The sequence below is a fragment of the Vulpes vulpes genome, chromosome 11 (genome assembly GCF_048418805.1).
Source record: "Vulpes vulpes isolate BD-2025 chromosome 11, VulVul3, whole genome shotgun sequence".
In the NCBI taxonomy this organism is placed as follows: Eukaryota; Metazoa; Chordata; class Mammalia; order Carnivora; family Canidae; genus Vulpes; species Vulpes vulpes.
In genome coordinates, this window is record NC_132790.1 from 42,973,042 (window position 1) to 42,997,684 (window position 24,643).

Below are 24,643 nucleotides of genomic sequence, written 5' to 3' on the forward strand. Positions count from 1 at the left end.
CGCAGGGACCGGAACACGCGCGGGGCCGAGTCAGCTGGGTGGGTGAGAGCTGCGAGGAGACAGCGACTGAGCTGCTGCCGGGTCTGTCGTCGGCCGAGCCGGCGGGTTTTCGGAGCCTTCGGGCGCGGCGTGCGCGGCGGGGAGTGCGGCGCCGGCCGGGTCTCGCGGTGGCTGCGTCGCCCTCCCTCTAGTGTGCGCTGACTGGACGCCGGCGTCTCTCCGTGGCTCGCCGCTCGCCCCCCGCCCCCGGCGCGCCGTGCTCGCTCGCTCGCGCGCTCCCCCCACGCGGCGGCCCGCCTCCAGGGCCGGGCGAGCCTGTCGCGAGGCCCCGGCGGGCGGTGGGCTTTTTTTCCTCTGAGTTTGTGACTCCGTAGTCCCCTGAATGGCTGCCGGGCGTTGAAACGGTTTAAACGAGGTTAGTTTGGGTGGGGTGTTTACCCTTCAGGACTTAAAAAGGAACGAGCTGGTTCGCTGTGTCCGCTCTCAGGCCTCGGGTCAGTGGCAGGCCTGGAAAGCTGCCCCGTCCTGCGTGGCTGGTCTCCCTCCCAGGATTGAACGAACCTTCAAAGTGATCTGGTCTCTTCGCTCAGTGTCCCTCTAAATATTGAAAACATTCCAGGCATAAAGGTCGAGTCCTCTAGGCATCTGCACAGTGTGTGAAACGCTTGGAAGCGCCTGGACCGGGAGCGCATGTCTGACTCCTGCCCTATGTGGGAGCCCGCCTGGCTCTGTTATTTCTGAGCCTCAGTACGAAATGAAAATCCAGGTCCTAAAATAGGTCCCAATCCCTAAAGGTCCTAAAATAAAGCTTCCTCCTTTCTTCTGTAGGATCTCCTTTGACTTGTCATGGTGTTTCAACCAATCGCACTATTAATTTATTATTATGCTATTATTAATAGAAATTTGCTATTTTTTTAAGCTTTTATTTATTTATTCATAGAGACACACAGAGAGAGGCAGAGACACAGGCAGAGGGAGAAGCAGGCTCCATGCAAGGAGCCCGATGTGGGACTCGATCCTCCGTCTCCAGGATCACACCCTGGGCTGCAGGCTGCGCCACCGGGGCTGCCCCATGTATTTTGTTCCTACTAGGACAATAGAAACTGCACAAAACCAACTCATCTCTGCTTTTTTTTTTTCTTCTTGATGTATTCACGTTCAACCAACACTATGGAATCTCTGGACTTTGAGTCTCACAGAACTCCCACAGATGGTGGGTCCACCAGATTCCTGTGCTTACGGGGTTTCACAAATGCTTTATGTGAATGAGGTAGCAAGGGATAGTAGTGGACATGCACTTTGCCCCCCTGGCCTCTGATCCTGCACATCCTCCCTTATCCTATTTGGTCCTAAAAGTTCAATATAGGAATGCCTGAGTGGCTCAGACTGTTAAGTCTCTGCCTTCTGCTCAGATCATGGTCAGAGTCTTCGGATCAAGCCGCTCCCTGCTCCATGGGGGGCCTGCTTCTCCCTCTGCCTCTACCTGCTTGTTCTCTCTGTCAAATTAATAAAGTCTTTTTTTTTTAATTCATATATAAAGTTAAGAATTTCAGCGTGGTGACAACAGCATTAAACCAAATGGCATTCTGAGCACATGGCCCTAGGTCATTATGCTACTTGCATACCCCTGAAGCCAGTCCTATCCCAGAGACTTATGAGTCTGATAAATTGTAAATTTTCGATAAGTAATTAAGGCTGCACTGGTGCCCACTAGGAAGGCACTTGGAAGACAGAACCACAGTCTTCAAAGAGATCACAGCCTAGGTGAAAGAAACAAAGTGAATAGATGATAACTCTGAGAGCTCTAAGATGGTACTGTACAAATTCTGTCTTCTAGGAGTTGAAATGTGTCATTTTATCACAGGCTAACCCACAGATAATAATGTATAATGTGAGGAGTTCTGGATTTAGAGTGGGCTACATTTGGTTTTGAATTATTCCTGCCACTTTAACAGCTAAAGGATCTCAAGTAAATAGTATATTCTCTCTGGCCTATTTCTCTTTTGTAAAAGAAGTATAATATCTATTCAGTGTGAGAGGTTCTGGGAGAATGTAAAATGCCTAACATAGTATGGGTTATATAGCGTGCTGTCAGTAGTTACCAGCTTTGTTGCTACAGTTGGTCTACCCATTAGGCATTGTCTATTCAGCTCCACTTATCCATCTGCCTCCCATTTATATTCTTCCATTCTCCAGACCCATCTTCTGGGCCACTGACTCCCAGTAACTGAAGCTGCAGGGTGAATATCCTGTGCCTCCTTACAGCCCAAAGCTGTCCTCCTAGAGCCACTTTTGAGTTTATATTAGAACTTTTTTTTTAAGGTTTTCCTTATATATTTATTACTTACTTGAGAAAGTGAGCTTGAGCAAAGGCAGAGGGAGAAGCAGGCTCCTCACCAAGCAGGGAGCCCAATGCTAAGCTTGATCCCAGGACCCTGGGATCATGACCTGAGTGGAAGACAGACGCTTAACCAACTGAACCACCCAGGTGCCCCATATAGTAGAACCTTTCTAACTCCCTTCTCTCATCACTCCAACTCCAACCTCCTTCCCTCCCTCCTACATAAACACATTTATACACACATTACCACACTGCCTTCTGGGATGTTGGCTTGCCTGAAGGTCTACATTTCCAAACCAGTTCTCCAAATGTAGCCTCCCAGGTTTGGACTTTGTTTCTATTTTCGTGGGGGAAAAACCAAACAAACAAATCTAACCTTTAAAAATGGCAAAGAATTGTATTTAACTTAAACTTGTCTTTATTATTTCTACTAGAAACAGAAATACCTAGAGTGCTTTTATTTTCCTTATTTTATATATATGTATTATATATATATATATATATATAGTATTGAGCAGATGTTGACATGTTCTTAATTAGTACCTTTTTATAAAGAAAATATGTTAACATTTGGAAAATCTAGGTGAAGAATATGTAGGAATATTTATATGTATTTTCTGTCCATCTGAAACTAATTTCAAAAAAATTAAAATGTTTCATTCCTGAACAGTTATAGATTATTTAACTGAAAGATATACTTGAGATCATTGAAATATGATTATGTAAGACTTGGGACCCATTATCAACAGTAGATATTTTATTTGGGAGACTAGATTGTACATATCATGTAATTAAAAGTTGGTATTTGGTGAAGTTCTTACGTAAATGTTAAGTCCTAAATGTATAGGTAGTATGTTTGTGGAGGATGTGTTTAAAATTATCATCAAAACCAGAAAACCAGTTTCTAAGAAACCTGTGAATCTTTGGAAAATTAAAAAAAGCCGGGGGTGGGGGGACTTTCTAAGTGATATTGAAAGACCACCTTTCAGTTGGTAAGTAAGCTTGTATCAGAGACTATTGAAATTAATAATTAACTTTTTTGGGTTAAAATATTTATTTATTTATTTTTGTGTATTTTTTATTAGAGTTCGATTTGCCAACATATAGTATAACACCCAGTGCTCATCCTGTCAAGTGCCCCCTCAGTGCCCGTCACCGTCACCCCATCCCCCGCCCCCCTACCCTTCCACTACCCCGTGTTCGTTTTTTTATAAATTTATTTATTTATTCATGAGAGACAGAAAGCGGGGGGGAGGGCAGAGACATAGGCAGAGGGAGAAGCAGGCTCTCTGCAAGAGCCTGATGATCCCAGACTGCAGGATCATGCCCGGAGTCAAAGGTATGCATGCTCAACCTCTGAGCCACCCAGGTGTCCCTAGATTAATAATTAATAAGGTATTCCATTAACAATGTTAATGAGAATCAGAATAATGCTCTTAGAAACACTCTTAAAAAAGTTTTACCTGCAGTTTTTGTTGCAGTTTATTGAGAGTGGGATTCCCTGCCCATCTCACATTATTTTTGTGTGAGGTTTTTTTTTTTTAAGATTTTTTTTTTTTTTTTTAATTCACGATAGACATAGAGAGGCAGAGACACAGGCAGAGGGAGAATCAGGCTCCATGCAGGGAGCCCAACGCCGGGCTAGATCCCTGGACTTCAGGATCCTGCCATGGGCCAAAGGCAGGCCCTAAACCGCTGAGCCACCCAGGGATCCCCCTGAGTTTTGTTTTTTTTTTTTCCTTCATTTTATTTACTTCTCTCTGCTTGCATATCCTCTCACCTGAACACTTAAGGTAAGGTACTAATCTCTGTATATATATGTCTACTTATTGTAAAATATGCTTAGCCTATATTTTTGAAACTATAATTGGTTAGGTTATCAGAATAATTGAACATGAAAGCTGCTTAGCAAGAAAGTATATTTATTTATTTGTAAATAAAAGTAATAATTTGAATTTCAATAGCTATTCATTTGTAGAAGTGTGCATTTCTCTTAGTCATTTAAATTTTCTTTTGTAAAATATATAGTCTAAGAAACTTGTTTAAGTGTTAGCCCAAATGTCATATATAGAAGAGAAAACACAAATTATCTATGAGCGAATTATTTGAGTGTCCTATACTACTATCAACAACCATTTAAACAGTTACTTATAAACCCTTAAAACTATCTTCTGCTTCAGGACCTACATTCCTTAGACCAATCATCAGACAACTGCATGTTCAATCCACATATACCACCAAAGAAAATGAATTGTGCCTTCTTGGCTTGACATTTCCTTTTGTCTGTTTGAAGTGTTGACTTTAAAATATCAGTATTAAAAAAGGTTACTTGGGCATTTCTCACTTGGAATATTAAATACAGGAAACACTGGTTGCCTTTCTATGAGGAAAGAAAAGTAAATGCCCTTTTGCCCTTTTTATATAACTAAACTCTCAGTGTTCCTTTCCAGAGACACAACTGTTCATGCATGGTGCACGACCAACTCTTGTGATCACTGACCTGCCATAGCCTTATGTGTATAGTCTTGCACCTAAAGAAGAAAGAAATGGCTTGTGTTGAGTATTCTTTTCATGTGCCAAGTCTTGAGGAGCTTGTCGTAGGTAAATGCAATACTAACTTTAAGTATTTTGAGATTGTTCTAAGGAAAAAATTTAAAAATATAAACATTCTAAGATATGATTTGTGCAATAGTATTTTCAATGCAGAGCTCACTTTCCTGAGGCACTTGGGTGGCTTAGTCGGTTAAGCGTCTGCCTTTGGTTCAGGTCAGGATCCCAGGATAGAGCCCTGCTTTGGGCTCCCTGCTCAGTGGGGAGTCTGCTTCTCCCTCTCCCTCTGCCCCTGCTTTTTCTCTCTCTAGCTCATTCTCTCTCACTCAAAAAAAATAAAATCTTTTTTTTAAGAACTCATTTTCCTTTTCCTCTTTGTCCTTTAAAAAAAAAAAAGTTTATTCATTTATTTCAGAGAGAGAGAAAAAGAGAATATGAGCAGGTCTCCACCTGGAAGAGGGAAAGAATCCCAAGCTGACTCTGCCCTAAGTGGCGCTGAGCCTCAGGCACCATCCCATGACCCATGAGATCCTGACCTGAGCCAAAACCAAGATCAGATGCCCAACTGTCAGAGCCACACACGTGCCCCTCTTTGTACTATTTTTGTTGAGAGTCCAAAATTATCCCCCCCTAAAAAAACTAAACTCACCATTTGAAGATTCTTGTTAAGATACCAACTTTACAGAATGAAAATGAATATAGTAATCCAAGAGTTAAGTATATGTGATGCCCAAAAAGTCACACAATTTTAACTTCTTACCAGTCACAGTATTCTTTAAATATATAATCTACTGTGGCATATTAATCGTTTTCCTAACCTTACTACTTTTTCCCCTTCTCCTGATATGATAGACTGCCAGTGAACTTGCTTAGATTTCTCTGTGTATATTTTTATGCATTTCCCCTTGTTCAAACAAGAACTTAAGGCAGCTTCACAAAATTAATTAGAGGGGTGATAGATAAGAAAAAGTAAATAAAAATAGGAATATGAAATGAAACCAGGATAGTTTGGGTTAGTACTAACCCAAAACTATGTAGCTCGTCAAAAAGCTAACATTTGTTTGACAACCTTTTGGTTCTATTCTGACGGTAACTATAAAACCCACCCTTTGCAAAGTGCACCCATCCTGACAGTTCATCTGTATGTCTGATAGGTCAAGAAGTGTACTCAGGTTTTGCTTGGTTGTGGCTCTCTTCTTCTGACCTTCCTATTTTTTCTTTAATTTGGATGGCAGCTCAACAATCTGTATTACTAGTATTCTTTGCCTGTATCTCTTTTTTGTCTTTCTGTTTTCCCTGATAATACAGGACAGCTAGGAATCATTTCTTTGAGGGCCTTTCTACATCTATCTTCTCTTGCGTGTTTATGTTTTATGTTCCTTCTATATGTACAGGACATATTCAGAACAGTAGAAATGGAATCTGAGTTTCTTGGCTTAAAATTTATTTTCAGTTTTACAGAAAATACTATAGCTAGAATTTGGTCTCTTTGTAACTGATAAAAAAAAATAGATTTTACTGTATTTCTACATGCTGAAATCTTTATATATTCATAAGTTTACAGTCATCAGTTTAGGGAGGAGAATTTTCCAGGCAACTTGGTTTCTGTTTTCCTGTAGATAATGTTTTATATCTTGAATGGGATGTCTACATGGCTAGATTTAGGATGGCTTCATGTTTTGGAATCTGATTCTATAAAACCTAAACTAATGGCTAACTACTCTCAGAGAAATTTTTGTGGAAACTTATCACCCTTAGAAATACATTGCTCTGGGCAGCCCCGGTGGCGCAGCGGTTTGGCGCCGCCTGCAGCCCGGGTTGTGATCCTGGAGACCCCGGGATCAAATCCCATGTCGGGCTCCCTGCATGGAGCCTGCTTCTCCCTCTGCCTGTGTCTCTGCCTCTCTCTCTCTCTCTGTGTGTCTCTATGAATGAATGAATGAATTAATTAAATCTTTAAAAAAAAAAAGAAATACATTGCTCTTAGGGGCTTCTGGGTGGCTCAGTTAAGCATCTAATTCTTGGTTTCTGTTCAGATCATGATCTCAGGGTCATGAGAGTCCTATGTTGGCCTCTGCACTGGGTTGGAGCCTGCTTAAGATTCTCTTTCCTCCTCCTCCTCTCTCCATCCAAAAAAGAAAGAAGTTCATTGCTCCTAGATTTATAACTTTGAAATATGTTTGCTTTTTCTGCTTTTTTTTAATTGAGTTATAGCTCCAATAACACAAACTGATCTTAAGTGTACAGCTTGATGAATTTTAACATGTTCATACCCATGTCACTGCCATCCAGATTGAGATATAAAATATTTCCAGCATCCCAGAAGACTCCTGTATTTACTTTTCCAGTCAATATCTCTACCCCAAGAGGTAACACTGTTCTGACTTTTATCACCTTAGATTAGTTGCCTGATTTTGAAGCACATATAAGTGAAGTCATATATATTCTTTTGTGTCTTACTCCTTTTGCTCAATATTTCGTCTTCAAGTTTCAGTGAAGTTGTTCCATGTAATTGCTTACTTTCTAACAGTTTATTTTTTAAAAAGATTTATTTATTTATTTATTCATGAGAGACACAGAGAGAGAGAAGCAGAGACATAGGCAGAGGGAGAAGCAGGCTCTCTCCTGGGAGCCCAGATCCCAAGGATCATGCCCTGAGCCAAAGGCAGCCACTGAGCCACCCAGTTTAAATATATACATTTCTGTAGGTCTTTGGAATTCTCTCCCCAAAAGGGAGGTAATACCCACTTTAGTGTTTATCTTCAGTGGTTTAAATCTCTACAGATTTACAGAGATTTTTATGGAGGCATTGTATGGAGGTATTTGATATAACACGTGATTGTGTGTCTAATGTTGAATTATGTTCATTAAGAAGACCATTTCCCCCTCTCTCTCTCTTTTTTTTTAAAGATTTTATTATATTTATTCATGAGAGAGAGAGAGGCAGAGACACAGGCAGAAGGAGAAGAAGGCACCATGCAGGGACCCTGATCTGGGGCTCGATCCCAGGTCTCCAGGATTACACCCCAGGCTGAAGGTGGCGCTAAACCGCTGGGCCACAGGGGCTGCCCTCTTTTTTGTTGTTTGTTTGTTTTAAAGTAAGCTCTACATTCAACTTGGGGCTTGAACCAAGATAAGGAGTCTCTTGCTCTACCAACTGAGCTAGCTAGGTGCACATCACCCCCACCCCAACATTTATAAATACAAGTTTAGATTGGGAGCATGATACCCAAAATGTTGAGGGAAGATTTGATATATGGTGGCAAATTTTCACCTAATTTTTTTTTTTTTTTTTTAGATTTTATTTATTCATGAGAGACACAGAGAAAGCAGAGACATGGGCAGCATGTCTCCTGCAGGGAGCCCAATGTGGAACTTGATCCTGGAACTCCAGGGCATGGCCTGAGCCCAAGGCAGATGCCCAACCGCTGAGCCACTCAGGTGTCCCTCACCTAATGTTTAATAACCTTTTTCCTTGTCTTTGTCAGTTCTGCAGGAGGGGCTAAAGGGTAACTTTGCTGATGTCCAGGTCTCTGTGGTTGATTGCCCTGATCTGACTAAGGAGCCATTTACCTTTCCTGTAAAAGGTAAACGATTTTTGCAGTTTACTGTTTTTGGTCCTGATCTCTTTCTGAAAACCAATTATAAAAGTAACCTATTCTCCTCACTAAATAACTAATAAATTAGTTAAAATAAAATTAAGAAATCAGAAAACACAGTAGAAGGCAAAAAAGGGTTAATCTTAATTCTTGTCATCCAAAGAGTTTTCTAATAAATAATTTGTAAGCCTTTAAATTGCAACACTAAGGAAGCTATATATGTATGTTTATATATGAATGATGTCTTATAAATGTTTAAATGTTGTTAGATAGCTTTTAAATGAACTGGTATTATTGAAGTCACCAACAATTTTGGTTTATTTACTAGTATTATCTGATCTCTAACATATTACATAGTATCTGGCTGTTGCTGCCTGACATTCTCTCTCCTTGGTTCTTTTGCCTGTACTTCCTGGGTATCTTTCCTACTTCTATGTTCATTTTTCCTAGATCCCTTTTCTTTCTGGCAGGCTCTGAAATCCTGACATTTTCTAGAATCTTTGCTCAGCCTCTTCTTACTCTACAATCTCTGCATTTTTTCGTATAGTCCGCTGGTTTTAAATTGCTATTTGGCTACAAGAATTTGAAATCTGCACATCTCACCTAGGTCTCTCATTTTCTTAGTTACAGATCAGTAATCCCAGCTGTCCACAGGACATTTCCATCTATATATTGCTCCCTGCAGGGAACCCAATGCAGGACTCGATCCCAGGACCCCGGGATCACGACCTGAGCCAAAGGCAGATGCTTAACCACTGAGCCACCCAGGCACCCCTAAAAGCACAGATTTTTAAAGAAATAGGTCATTATAGACTAATTCTGGAAATTTCATCCTATCCAAACTTTGGCTTCAATTCTAGCCTTGCTCTATTATCAACTTTCTATTGCCTTTATGCTACCAACTATATCAAGCCAGGCTTGGTTATGACAATATTGGAAACACAAGTAATTAGAATAGGATAGGGATCATAACTACTTTCATCTTCTAATCCCTGCTATTTGTAAAACCGAGGGAATGGAGAAGTTACATACTCTTAATAAATTAAATTAGTGTCTCTTGACATTTTTTATACTTAAGTTAGATGTTTGCCTATTTTTAAGATGACTTCTTTTTTTTTAGGCATCTGTGGGAAAACTAGAATTGCAGAAGTAGGAGGTGTGCCTTACTTATTGCCTCTTGTAAATAAAGAAAAAGTAAGTGTACTTTAACTCCTCACATTCACATGAAGATTATAAGAAGTTGGGTTGATTCCTCTTTATATTATTATAAGATCCATTGACCAGTGTGTCAAGGAAGGGTTAGTGGACTCATTCAAAAATAATAAACCAAGAGATTTGTTTAAGTTATTTAAATAATATGTTTTTTCTTTTTATGTAGGTTTATGATCTAAATAAGATTGCAAAAGAAATCAAGCTTCCTGGAGCTTTTATTCTTGGAGCAGGAGCAGGCCCATTTCAGACTCTTGGGTTCAACGCTGAGGTCCGCATTCATATAATTATTTTATTTTATTGATTTGACATTTGGTTTATCTTTTTTCTTTTATTGCCCTATCAGAAAGTCTGCTTTCTGGATGTATTATAAATGGTCGATGTCATCTTTCTTTACAGATTCAATACTGTGTGATACAGATTTTGACTATAGCATGTGCTCCAACAGTAATGGAGCACTAACCTCTAATTTCACATTTTCTTAGGGTATGCACTCAGTGTTAAATGAGACCTAATATAGTCTGCTGAGAACCCTGGATTGTGAAAGATTTTAATCCTTACACATCAGAGAATTCCTAGCTTCACTATAGTTCTTTCCTTTTGATACAAGAGGAGCTTTTGATGAGATGAATGGAATAATTAATGATCTCATCAGTTCCCTCTTTCAGACTAAGTAGTAAGGCCCTAACCCAGTGGTATGATGATTATTTACAAAAGGTACTATCTATTACTCTGTATGTTAGTATGTTTACAACATTAAAAAAAAAAAGTTTCTTCACATCTCTTAAATAGAAGAATGAAGGACCTCTTCATTCTGCCCATCCCCTCACCTCTTCTGATGTAACCATTAGTCAATAATCATACAAGTTCTTTTGTAGAAAGATGAATATAATTTACTTAGTGTTCAATATAGAAAAAAAAGTTTAAAATCTAAAGACAGACATTTTATTTTTTATTTTATTTTTTTTAAAGACAGACATTTTAAAGCACAATTTACAATGTTCTAGAAACTGTAAGAAATACTGTGAACATTTTATAAGATGTTTTTTCGGTTTTTTTGTTGTTTATAAATCTTTAACATCTTGAATCTAAAATTAAATATTTCATACTTCATGTTTTCTTACTAGATTCTGATATAAAATATCTAAAGTCAAGGATAAGGTCCTTTGTTATGTTACTCAAGATACTCTCTTTGCATATTGATGCCAGGGTTGACCAATTTACTTTCTTATTTTACTTTTCAGTTTATGCCAGTTATTCAAATAGGAAGTGAACATAAACCTGCAATGAATGGAAGTTACTTTGCCCGTATTAACCCTGTGGATGGAGGGTGCCTGCTAGAGAAATACAGTGAGAAATACCATGATTTTGGGTGTGCATTACTGGCTAATCTTTTTGCCAGTGAGGGCCAACCTGGAAAGGTGACTTTTTTTGTTGTTGTTCACAAAACACAGTATTCTTCAAAAGTTCTCAGCTAAAAAAAAAAAGTTGAATTTTTATTGTCACAAATATGGTTTTCTTAATTCAAAACTAGCTAAGTCAAATTTCTTTAACCCAGTTATGAAAGATTACTATAGTACTACAGGCAAGGTGGAAGTCTTATTTAAAACTGAGGTTAGGAATACTTAGTAAGCAATACCTTTTTTTCTGAGGAATAAAAGGTAACAATATTCATGGGGGAGTGAGTCAAACATATGAGCTGTGCAGTTGAAGTAAATAGATAATGCCAGTCCCTAGTTAGTCTATAGGTAGTTTGCTCATTCCTGATGGATCGGATGTTGGTTGATCTAGACTGAAATGGTGGTAGCAAAATATAGCAAGGAGCTTAGGAAACTTCATATTTACTTCCTGTTAGAACACCAAAAGATGATAACAGTGTTAGCAATTGTGAGAACTCAGATTTTTAAATAGAGTAGCTACTTTAGCTACTTTGAGAAATGAGGTAGTGAATTAAAAAGATACGTTTAAGGGGTACCTGGGTAGTTCAGTTGGTTAAACATCTGATTCTTGATCTCAGCTCAGGTCTTGATTATATGCTTCACTTTGATAGTTATCCACATAATATTTTGCAGCGTAGAACAATGGTATGCATATTTATATCCTCTCTAGGTCATTGAGGTGAAAGCCAAAAGAAGAACTGGAAAACTTAACTTCGTGACTTGTATGAGACAGACTCTTGAAAAACATTATGGAGATAAACCTGTAGGGATGGGAGGGACTTTCGTAATTGAGAAGGGAAAAGCAAAGACTCACATAATGGTAAGGGCCTTCGTGTCTATCCTTGCATGCGTATGTGGGTATGTATGTGCACATACTTAAGATCTTAGAATTTATTTTTTTTTAATTTTTATTTATTTATGATAGTCACACAGAGAGAGAACGAGAGAGAGGCAGAGACACAGGCAGAGGGAGGCAGGCTCCATGCAGCGGGAGCCCGACGTGGGATTCGATCCTGAGTCTCCAGGATCGCGCCCTGGGCCAAAGGCAGGCGCCAAACCACTGCGCCACCCAGGGATCCCAGATCTTAGGATTTATGATAGAATTTAGTAGAATGGAGAATTCTACCCTTAAAGACACCCTGAATACTTTTCTTATGATTATATTACTTTAAAACTTAAATAACAAATGATACTGTAAATCATATTGTGAGATAATGTCTAACTAGGGTCCTTTTTCATGTTAATATATTAGAAGTTTCTTTTCACTGTGTTTTTAAGATCTAGATAGACTTGAATATAAGCCTTAGAAATGGATTATCATTTTTATTGCCAGAATCCCAAACTCCATACATAGACTTTGCTATTAAGATGGTTGTGGTGGGGTGCCTGGTGGCTCAGTCATTTGGATGTCCGACTCTTGTTATCGGCTCAGGTTGTGATCTGAGGGTTGTGAGATCAAGCCCAGCATCAGGCTCTGTGCTGGGTGGAGCCTGTTTGGGATTCTCTCTCTCTCCCCCCCTCTCTCCCTCTCCCCTTCTCCCCCTCTCCTCCTCTCCTCCTCTCCTCCCTCTCTTTCTCACCTTGCACTCAAAAAACAAAACAAACAAACAAAAAAACACGATGGTTTTGGGGAAAGGACTCATTATGAAAATTATAATCTTACAGGCTGATTATACAAGTTTATAAAACATCAAGGATGGAATACTATATGAAGCAAGACCTCTAGGGCATTCAGGTTTTAAAATCATTTTTTGGAGGTGAATAAATGAATAGTATAAAAGTAATTACAACTCAGTTTCCTTTTCATTTTATCAATAAAATCATCAAAAAATGATTTTAATGTTTTTTATCCTGATAATTTGATTTTTTATTGTATTTTTTAAAAGATTTTATTTATTTATTTTAGAGAGAGAAAGTGAGAGACAGTGTGTGTTCATGAGCAGGGGGAGGGGCAGAGGGAGAACAAGAGAGAGAATCCCTAGCAGACTGTGTCCTGAGTGTGGAGCCCAACATGGGGCTCAGTCCTATGACCTGAGATCAGGTCAGATGCTTAACTGACTGAGCCACCCTGATGCCGCATCCTGATAATTCTAAATGGCAAGCCAGCTAATTTTGCAAAGAAAAACACAACATTGTGAAAATACTTAATTTTCCAAATTATTAAAAACAGAATTATAGATAAATCTATTTGTAAATACCAAATAATTATAAGATTTTTTTAAAAATGCAAGTACATAATATTTCATTACTAACCATGGGCATATCTTGTTTTATTGTATTTCACATTATAGCATTCCACAAATACTGCATTTTTTAATAAATTGAAGGTTTGTGGCAACACTGCATCATATAAGCCTTTTGCCACCAATTTTCCAACAACTTTTGCTCACTTCCTGTCTCTGTATTACATTTTGGTAATTCTTGCAATATTTCAAACTTTTCCATTATTATACTTGTTATAGTGGTCTGTGATCAGTGATCTTTGATGTAACTATCATAATTGTTTTGGGGCACCATAAACTGTGTCCATATCAGATGAATAATTTAATGAGTAAATGTTGGTATGTTTTGACAGTTCCACCAACTGGCCATTCCCCTATCTCTCTCCCTCTCCTTGGGCCTCTCTGTTCCCTAAGACACAACAATATTGAAATTAGGCCAGTTAATAATGCTACAATGGCCTCTAAATGTTCAAGGGAGAGGAAGAGTCACACTTCTCTCACTTTAAATTAAAACCTAGAAATTATTAAGTTTAGTGAGGAAGGCATGTCAAAAGTCAAGTAAGGCCAAAAGTTAGACTTCCTGTCCAAATAGTGAAGTTATAAAGACAAAGGAAAAAGTTCTTAAAGGAAAATTAGACATGTTAGTCCAGTGAATACCCAAATTATAAGAAAGCAAAAACAGCCTTATTGATGATTTGGGTAAAGTTTTAGTGGCCTGAATAGAAGATCAAATTAGCCACAACATTCCCTTAAGCCAAAGCCTAATCCAGAGCAATTCTATGAAGGCTGTAAGAGGTGAGGAAGCTGCAGAAGAAAAGTTCATGGGTTTGAAGGAAAAAGCTATCTCCCTAACATACAATTGCAAGAGGAAGCAGAGCGTGCTGATGTGGAAGCTGTGACAAGTGATCCAGAGGTCGAGCTAAGATAATTAATGAAGGTGGCTACACTAAACAACAGATTTTCAATGTAGACAAAAGAGCCTGCTATTAGAAAAAGATATCATGTAGGACTTTCACAGGTAAAGAGGAGAAGTTAGTGCCTACCTTCAAAACTTCAAAGGACAGGGTGACTTTCTTGTTAGGGGTTAATGCAGCTGGTATCTTTCAGTTGAAGCCAGTACTCATTTACCATGCTGAAAATCTTAGGGCCCTTAAAAATTATGCTAATTCTACGCTCCTTGTGTTCTATCAATGGACCAACAAAGCCTGGATGGTAGCACATCTGTTTACAACATGGTTTACTGAATATTTTTGGCACACTCTTGAGACCTACTGCTCAGAAAAAAATATTCCTTTCATGCGCATTGACAATGCACCTGGTCACCCAGGAGCTCTGATGGAGATGTACAATGAGATGAATGTTTTCATGCCCACTAACACAGCATGCATTCTGCAGCCCATGGCTCAAGGAGTAATTTCAACTTTGAAGTCTTATTATTTAAGAAATATATTTCATAAGGTTATAGCTGGCTATATGGCAGCTCAGGGCGAAGTCAATTGAAAACATTCTGGAAAAGGATTCACCATTCTAGATGCTGTTAAGAACATTTGTGATTCATGAGAAGTCAAAATAACAAGTAGAAGTTTGGAAGTTAACTCTCATGGATAACTTTAAGGGGTTCAAGACTTGAGTGGAGGAAGTCATTTCAGATATGGTGGAAACAGTGAGAGAACTAGAATTAGAAGTGGAGCTTGAAGATGGGACTGGATTGCTGCCATCTCATGATAAAACTTTAATGGATGAGGAGTTGTTTCTTATGGATGAGCAAAGAAAGTGGTTTCTTAAGATGAAATCTGCTCCTAGTGAAGATGCTGTGGAGATTATTGAAATGACAACAAGGGATTTAGAATATTATATAAATGTAGTTGCTAAAGCAACTATAAGGGTTTGAGAGGATTGAATCCAATTTTTTAAGTTCTACTATGGGTAAAATGCTATCAAACAGCATTGCATGCAACAGAGAAATCATTCATGAAAGGAAGAGTCAATTGGTATGGCCGACTTCACTGTGCCTTATTTTTAGACATTACCAGAGCCATCCCAATTTTCAGCAACCACCACCCTGAGCACCCAGCAGCCATCGACACTGAGGTAAGACCCTCCACCAGCAAAAAGTTTATGATTCACTGAAAGTTCAGATGATTGTTAGCATTCCTTAGCAATAAAGAGTTTTTAAATAAGTTGTGTACTTTTTTTAGACATAATGCTACTGCACACTTAAAAGTCTACAGTATAATATAAACATCACTTTTACATGCACTAGGAAACCAAAAAAATTGTTTGACTTGCTCTATTACAATATTCACTTTATTGCAATGGTCTGGAACTGAACCTAAAGTATCTCCAAGGTATGCCTGTAGTTACCATAATGTACATTATATCTCTGAAACGTATCGACCTTATAACTGAAAAGTTTTTGTACCCTTTGACCAACACCTCATCTTCCCCAATCTCAGCCCCTGGCAACCATTCTAATCTCTGTTTCTCTAAGTTGGCCTCTTTAGATTACAATAAATGATGTAATGCAGTATTTATCTATGTTTGGTTTATTTCACCTTAGCATAAAGTCCTCCAAGTTCGTCCATGTTGTCACAAACTGTGGGATTTCCTTCCCTTTCAAGCCTGAATGACATGCACACACAATTATATATATATTAAATCACACGCAAGGTGTGTGTGTATGTTCTTAAGACTTAGGTCTGATTCATTTTAAGTTACTTTTTGTGTATGTGTATATATATATATATATATATATATATATATATATATATTGTATATATATATTATATATAAATTAAGGGTCCAGTTTCATTCTTTTATACATCAGCACCATTTTGAAAAGACTATCCTTTTTCCACTGAATGGGCTTGATACCCTTATTGAAAATTATTTGACTGTCTATGCAAGGGTTTATTTATGGGATCTCTATTCTATTCCACTGATCTTTATGTCTGTCTTTATGCTAGTGTCACTGTTTTGATTTCTTGTAATCAGTTTGATATCAGGGAGTATTAGACTTTGAACTTCCTTTTTTCCCCAAAAATTGGTTTGGCTCTTTGGGGTCCTGTGTGATTCCATATGAATTTTACAATGGATTCTTCTACTTCTGTAAAAAACTTTATTGAGATTTTGATAGGGATAGTGTTGAATCTTTACATCACTTTTGGTAGTATTAACATCTTAACAATATCACGTTCAACCCATAAACAGGATATTTTCCATTTATTGGAATTTTTATTTTTTAATCTTTTTTTTAAGATTAATTTTGGAGAGTGCACATGTGTGTGCATGCACATGAGCGGGGGCCGGGGGCAAAGGGAGAGAGGGAGAAGCAGACTCCTTGCTGTTCCTCAGGGCTCCTTGTGGCACTCCGCGCAGCCCTCCTTGTGGGGCTCCATGGGGGAAGATCAAGGAGGGGTGTTGATGGGGAGCTGCACGTGGGTTTGAATTCCAGACCCTGAGATCATGACCTGAGCCGAAATCCAGTTGGTTGCCCAATGGACTAAGCCACCCAGGTGCTCCTATTGGAGTCTTTAAATTTCTTTCAGTAATGTTTTGTAGTTTTTGCCTCCTTGATTAAGTTTATTCCTTACTATTTTATTCTTTTTGATGCTTCTGCCAATTTCAAATGCCTTGCTTCTCCCTCCCCCTACCCATCTACCAGTAGTAGTAATGAGATTTAAAATTAGGATGAGGATGTATTTCCAATAAAACTAAGAAGCTATGAAAAATTAAAAGATAGTAATATACCCATTCCTTCATTTATTCATTCATACATTTTAGCTTATACACTTAGTTGGTGATCATTTTGAAAACTAGGATAACTTGTTTTGATTCTAAAAATAACCAAATCTATGGGAAGGCTTAAATTTTTAACTTCATGAAGTTATATATAATTTAAAATTTTAACTCTCCATAATATTCTATATATTTCAAATGATCTTTTATTGTAGCCTGCAGAATTTTCTTCCTGCCCATTGAACTCTGATGAAGAGGTGAATAAATGGTTGCACTTTTATGAGATGAGAGCTCCTTTGGTTTGTCTGCCAGTTTTTGTCTCCAAAGACCCGGTAAGTTTATGTCCATCTTTTATATTGCAGTATAATAGAGTGATAATGCTTAATTTTTAGGATATTCTTTTAATAAGGTACTTTTTGTGTTCTTATTTAAGAACTAGGGCATTCTCTAGGATTATCTTGAAAGATAAGACAGCAGGTGGCTAACGACCCTATGAGTTAGGGCAGGGTTGATTCTACCTTTGAGCAAATGAAAGTACATGTATTTTAACTAACACCCAAAGTCATGTTATTAAACAGTAGAATCAGGACCAGGATTCATGTCTTCTATCCTATTTGTTGCTTATTATACTATTCATTATATTTTAATACTACATACTAGAAAAAGATATGATATAGACTAATTCATAGAAAGTATCTACCAGAATAATGACTAGTCATATTTTTTTATCTAGCAATTACAGATATGTCTAGGACTTTGTTCTTAAATATATGCATAAATATGTAAAATTATTAGTTAAAACGTTAGTCATGATAACATTAATGTGATAGAATTGGAAATAACCTAAACGTCAGTTGGGAAGTGGTGTGTACATAAAATAGAATGCCATGCAGGTATAAAAGAAAAAGGAAGCTCTTTTATAATCTGATCTCAAGCTATATCGTTAAATGAAAAAAAAAACAATATTTGCACAGTACCTACAAGGTGCTACCATTTGAGTAAAAATGATAAGAGTAAATATTTCTGGAAGGATATAAGAAACTGTTTACATTGGTTGCCTGCAAGGAAAGGGAGTAAGTAGTAAAGGCAGGAGATGGATAGACACATTTTAAGGTGTTAATATCCCTTTCCACCCTTTGAATTTTGAATTAAGTGAATATATTATTTACTTAAAAATAAAATATAAACCATGGTAATATTAATAAAAAGGTCTCCCTCCCCCTTAAATGTATCCTATCCAAAATAATTTGAAAACTGACCAATAGCTTGTCTGTTGTCCTAGGGGTTTGATTTGCGTTTGGAGCACACTCACTGTTTTAGTCATCATGGGGAAGGTGGACACTACCATCAAGATACAACCCCAGACACAGTGGAATATCTTGGATACTTCTTGCCTGCAGAGTTTCTGTATCGCATTGATCAACCAAAAGAGACTCATTTATTTGGGCGAGATTAAATCAAATGAAAGAGAAATAATTCACTAAGGTTAACTTATTACTCACCAATTGATGCTAATATAAAACTCAATAGAAATTATCTCACTACTGAAATTCCATTTTTCTGGCCTTTAACTGGAAGGTATGTTGACATTTATACTCTGTATTATTTCATGGATATATCCTAGAAGTTATTGGGAACAAAGATACATAATGAAAATGTTCTTCGTTTTTATTCTTTAATAACAGCAAAATCAGTTTTATGTTTATACCTTAAATAAAAACATAGTCAGGAATTGTGATTATTCCTACCATCTATTGGTAATCACTTACATTACTAAATTTTTCAAATTAGTCTCAAACTCCCAAGTGGATGTTTCTGAGTATTAGAAAAATCAGTGTTGCAAATGTTGATAGTTGTTGAATCTTAGTACTGAACTTAAAAAAATCCATTTCAGAAATCAGAGTATACTCTTTTTCATGGAATAAGGTGGGCAAAGGAAGCAACTTTACCCCTTTTGGTGGGGTTGAATCATACTCAGAAGTTTGCAGTTTGCCTTTCACAAACATTGGCAACTAGGAAGTTAGCCATGATGCCTCCTTTGTTTGGCTTACCAATTGGAAGCATTGTACCATATCAATTATTTGCCAGAAGTAAAGGGAAAAGAAACAGCATCAAAATACAGCACTAAAGTGAGTATACTTTAATTTACAAGTGAGGTTATTGCTAAACATAATCATTGTCCTTTGTAAAGTAAAAAGTTATGTTCTTTTACTGATGGTAATTGTTGAAATTTTCCTGAATATTTGTCTATAATAATCATTAGCCAGAAATCTACTGTCTAATCTTAATCTTGCTAATGCTAACCTTGTGTAGATTTAGTAACAAAATTTAGTTTTAATACTTAAACATATACTAAATCTTCAAAAAATGTGTTTTGATTATCTTCTTTGGATATTACCTATAACAAGACCTATGAATATAAATTCCTAAATGTTATTTTTAAATAAGCCTCAATTTGAAAATAAAAATTTTATATGCACAGTGATGTTTCTTTTTAATATCTTACCTCCAGACTGAAAAAAATATTACTGGTTTAACAAAAGCGTATTGAACACCTCCCCTGCCCACTGGAATGTAAGCTCCATAAGGGTAAGGGCTTTGTTTACTAGTGTAGTACTAATGCCTTTAACAGTGCCTGGACAAAGTAGAAACTCAACAAATAATTGTTGAATGAATGAGTGTGTAGAAGATAATGCCAGACACTTAACCAGATGCCGGGCTCTATCATTCAGACATTTATATAGTGGGGGGAAAACTAACAATCAACAAATATATAATATATAATATGACAGGTCGTATTAAGTCCTGTGAAGAAAGAGACCCCTGGGTGGCGCAGTGGTTTAGCGCCTGCCTTTGGCCCAGGGCGCGATCCTGGAGACCCGGGATCGAATCCCACGTCGGGCTCCCGGTGCATGGAGCCTGCTTCTCCCTCTGCCTGTGTCTCTGCCTCTCTCTTTCTCTCTCTGTGTGACTATCATAAATAAATAAAAAATTTAAAAAAAAAAAAAGTCCTGTGAAGAAAAAGCACAGGACAGGCTGTAAAGGAGGAGACTCTTTTGTTGTTTCCATCTCACATGAAACAGGATGGACTTACCACCCAAAACTCAATTTGGATGTCAAGATGGATAAAGGCACACACTGCAGGGTGTCTGAAAGGGATTACTGCTCAAATAATGAGGCTTTCTGGGGAAAGCAGGACAGCTCCCAAGTAGGTCCAAAAATGGCTTGAGAAAACAGGGAAAGGAGACTGGTTTGAGGTTTTTATGGTGGTGAAGGATTAGGGCTAGGGTTATGGTTCCACATGGAGTGTAAGTTTCCCACAAGTGTCAGAGAAGGAGCAGCTGGCTTATCAGCTTGCTCATCAAATATGGAACAGAATGGGAAAAAGGAGGAATGAGGCTTAAAAGATGTCCACAAACATAAAAAATGGAATCCGACTCTTTACTACACCTTTTATATTAGGAAGATCAGGAAAAGACTCTGATAAAGAGACATTTTAGCAGAGACCTGAAAGAAATGAAAGTGAGCCATGAAGTTATTTGGAGAAACATCTCTCCTGGCAGATTTAAAAGTGCACAGGCAGGAGGAGATTTAGTATGTTGTTGAAACAAGAAGGAGGTTGTTTTGAACAAAATATGATCACCATCACCTGACTCTGCAGCTAACACCTAGTGCATGCTCTAAGAAGCAGTTTGTTGATGCTATAGGTATTTACAGTCATATGTTAATGCCATATTCACTTTAAAATTAGAAATGTGATAGGGCTCCTGGCTGGTTTGGTTGGTAGAGCATGTAACTCTTGATCTTGGAGTTGTAAGTTCGAGCCCCATGTTGGGTGTACAGATTACTTGAAAAAATAAAATCTTAAAAAAATATAACAAGTATGCCTAATAATCAACTATTGGAGGTTCTAGCCAGGAAAAGGAAGCAAGAAATAATTATAACTGAAAAGGAAGAAAAACACAATTTTTTGGCAGAAAACATGACTGATTCTTTGAAAACCCAAGAGAAATTATAGTGAAATTACTAAACTGAATTTAAGAAGATTCCAAAATCTAAATCAATGTATAATAATGAGTTGCATTTCTTCATACCAGTAATAAATTGTTAAAAATGTAAACCTTAAAAAGATATCAATTACAATGTTATCAAAAGTACATAGCAGGGACGCATAACTGCGTAAATAGCTCAGTGGTTGAGCATCTGCCTTTGGCTCAGGGCATGATCCTAGAGTCGCAGGATGGAGTCCCACATCAGGATCGGTGCATGGAGCCTGCTTCTCCCTCTGCCTATGTCTCTGCCTCTGTGTGTGTGTGTGTGTGTGTCTTTCATGAATAAACAAAAAAAAATTTTTTTTTAAAGTACATAGCAATATTTTCATTTAACAAAGATTATAGGGGCAGCCCCGGTGGCTCAGCGGTTTAGCGCCACCTTCAGCCCAGGGCCTCATCTTGGAGACCCAGGATGGAGTCCTATGTCGGGCTCCCTGCATGGAGCCTGCTTCTCCCTCTGCCTGTGTCTCTGCCTCTCTCTCTCTGTCTCTCACGAATAAATAAATAAAATCTTTATTAAAAAAAAAAGATTATATATAACCATCATCAGAAGCATTTCTTGTCTAATGTATAAATTCAAGTCCACACCAGTCTAATGCCAGTAGGGCTTTTCATAGAAGCAATGTATTCTAAAATAGATGGGATAGCAAAGGGCCAAGATAAAGATTTATCAAGACAATGAGGCCAGGAGTATTTGATAAATAGATATCAAAATTTATAAACTTATTAAAGTAAGAGTGTGGTTTTGGCACAGTGGGGGCAATCAAACCAGTAGAATAGAAAATCATTTCCAGTTTCTCTTGAAATCCTTTCATCCACTTTCATCTAATAACTTTATTGATCAGTAATTTTAAAGTTCTTGCCCGCCATCTCCAATGTTTTGAACATCCATGGATATATTCCTGTTGTCTTAGGTTTTGGTTATCAGTCAGTTGCCTGGCTTTTTACATATCTACAACTACTACTAGCATTATATTCTTGATATTGTGTGTTCCAGGTACCTTCTGATGGGGCTTCCACCTTTTGTTAGGTAGATAAAATGAGAGACTGATTAACTCAATGTAATCAGAGATTGAGCTGGGTTGGGGTAGGGTTGCATTTCAAGACTCAGTCCACCTCTATTTAGAGCCTGTTATTCTATGTCTTCTTTGGAGTTTTAATTGAGCCCCTAGCAGATCTCTGTCTCCTCCGCCCTGAAAGATGGTGAGGGGTTCATTTCTTCCGTTAGGAAGATTTGAGCTCCATGAACCCTCAGAATCTGACAAATGTTTTTCATAGAACACTTAACTTTTAAGCAGGATTTAGTCTCATATATCTGGGTCTGCAGAATATTTCACTGTTTATATCTAGATCTTTAACTCAGCTGGACTTTTTATCTATGGTGTGAGGGGAATGTAACGGGATTATTGCACTAGGCTTTGTTCCTCCCTTTATCCACACCCCTTTCTCTGTAATTCTGCAGTTCCTGCAACTGAAAAGGTTGAGAGTGTTCCTTCTCCCATCCTTGACTTTTAGGTTTGGCCATGGTCAAGCATATGTTAGACATGTAAAGCTTCCCTCTTGTACCTTTTGCCATCCCCATAAGAACATACCCTGACCAGACTGCTAGCCCAAGAACAATGAGAAACACATGATACAGAGTTATCTGAATGATCTGTAGCCTTAGATCTTGAAGTAGAATCCACCAGCTGAGCCCAGCCTAAATTCTGATTCTTGGGTGTGTGCCCTAACCCAGATGAGATAGCAGATGCCAGGGCCAAAGTGCAGAAGTATGAGCACCTTAAGAAATACAGTGAAAACACTTAGCATGATGATGAGCTCAAATAGACCCAATGATAAAGATTAATCAAATTTTAAAGTGTTAAAATCTTTTACAAACTTATGCATAAAGAATACAGTGGTTCTCAGGATCCCTGGGTGGCGCAGCAGTTTGGTGCCTGCCTTTGGCCCAGGGCACAATTCTGGAGACCCGGGATCGAATCCCACATCGGGCTCCCGGTGCATGGAGCCTGCTTCTCCCTCTGCCTATGTCTCTGCCTCTCTCTCTCTCTCTCTCTGTGTGTGACTATCATAAAGAAAAAAAAATACAGTGGTTCTCAAAAATGATTGTGCAAAAGAATTGCTGTTGGGCTTGCCAAAAATAGGTCCCTCTATTGAAAATTCACATTCCCAACACACACACACACATTGTTTTGGTAGAGGCTGACACCAGCACAATCCTTTTTCCTACTAAATACCTAAAGAAAGTAATTAAAAGCTTAAATATTACATTGGTCAGTATAAAACTTGAAAAGATTCATGATAGGTGTGAGGCCACAGATGGTCAGGAAAGAATTCTTGAGGCACGCCTGGGTGGCTCAGTTGGCTAAGCATCTGACTCCTGATTTTGCTCAGGTCATGGACTCAGGGGCTTGAGATCTAGCCCTGGTGAGAGTCCATGCTCAGCACAGAATCTGCTTAAGATTCTCTCCCTCTCTCTGCCCGTCCCCCTTCACTTGCACACACACACTCTCTCTCTCTAAAAAGCAAAAACAAATACTTGAGACATTTTCTGTGCAAAAAGGTGCTTTTGTTATAGCAGGAGGACAGGGCCTGTGGGCAGAAATACCTGCACCTATGCTGTGTGAAGCTGGTGGTTCTAAGCTTAGTGCTCAAGGGGAGGAGGTGTGCAGGGAATATTAGATCATAAATGTCTTCTTCAAGTTTCTACTTGTAAAACTACTTTTGCCAGATTTCCCTGGTGCTTATCAATCAGCTTGATATTAACTATGAGTGAAACGTAAAGGCAGTCAACAGGACCCTTTCAGAATGTAGGAGCCAGCATCTATTTGATGCTCACAGAGCTATGGAGGCTGTTAAGTCAGCGTCCCAGCCTGAAGGTGAAACTTTTTGTTTCTATCTCTCATCAACGATAAATTCTATACGTAATTCCTTAAATTAGAGTTTTGTAATATAAAATAACGTATCCTCCTCTGTGAAATTAAGACCAATAACATCCTTTCAGGGACTCGGACTGAAACTATTTCCCTGCTTCCTAATCTTTTAAAGTATGACTTATTCTCAGTTACTCAGGCATGAAATACAAACTACGCCCCTATTACCCGCCAGTGTCTATTATGCTTGCCGGAGATCGTCGCTGTCCGGTTCACCACTAGCGGGAACTCGTAATAAACCAATTCTGCACTACAATTTTAAGTAGTGATAAGCACGATCTACTGTTTTCCTCGAATTCCGTCCTTATTTTATGACTCTTCAGGCATGTTTCTTTAGCGGTACATCCTCCGATCTCAGCATCCCCAGAGGGACTCATCCGCGGCCTTTTCTCTACTTGGCTTTGGCCTTCCCGGCTTTGCACCCTGCACCCGGCGAGCACACTGGACAGAGAGACGGACAGTACGGACCGGCCAATCCACGCCCTGAGCGTGGGTCCCGGAGGCGCTCCTCCCGCCCCCGCCGCAGGCCACGCCCGCCGCAGGCCACGCCCCCCGCAGGC

The 24,643-nt window shown here is 38.5% G+C and overlaps 1 protein-coding gene across 6 annotated transcripts; it reads left to right on the plus strand.

Moving 5' to 3' along the window:
• The first annotated feature begins 21 nt into the window (after positions 1-21).
• Positions 22-19,579, plus strand: C11H11orf54 (chromosome 11 C11orf54 homolog). Of its 6 annotated transcripts, none has more exons than XR_003234168.2 (10): positions 22-415; positions 4,792-4,942; positions 8,380-8,478; positions 9,611-9,684; positions 9,869-9,970; positions 10,944-11,120; positions 11,809-11,958; positions 15,384-15,451; positions 17,314-17,430; positions 18,381-19,579. XR_003234168.2 is itself a non-coding variant. In XM_072726177.1 (10 exons), exons 3-10 carry the CDS (start codon positions 4,855-4,857, stop codon positions 18,552-18,554), a joined length of 981 nt encoding a protein of 326 aa, XP_072582278.1. In that variant the 5' UTR covers positions 243-415; positions 3,918-4,134; positions 4,792-4,854; the 3' UTR covers positions 18,555-19,579. The 6 variants fall into 6 exon arrangements, 4 of the variants coding, with proteins under 4 accessions (XP_072582278.1, XP_025849005.1, XP_072582279.1 ...); XM_072726177.1 differs by lacking the exon at positions 15,384-15,451 and adding an exon at positions 3,918-4,134 and having other exon boundaries at positions 243-415; XR_011995171.1 differs by lacking the exon at positions 22-415 and adding an exon at positions 3,774-4,134.
• The last annotated feature ends 5,064 nt before the right edge of the window (positions 19,580-24,643 follow it).

Bases quoted from the DNA above. Each gene is read 5' to 3' on its own strand.
- C11H11orf54 (XM_072726177.1), top strand. From the start codon at position 4,855: ATGTGTATAGTCTTGCACCTAAAGAAGAAAGAAATGGCTTGTGTTGAG. The intron at 9,685-9,868 runs GTAAGTGTACTT...CTTTTTATGTAG, and splicing joins CTCTTGTAAATAAAGAAAAA to GTTTATGATCTAAATAAGAT. The intron at 17,431-18,380 runs GTAAGTTTATGT...CTGTTGTCCTAG, and splicing joins TTTTTGTCTCCAAAGACCCG to GGGTTTGATTTGCGTTTGGA.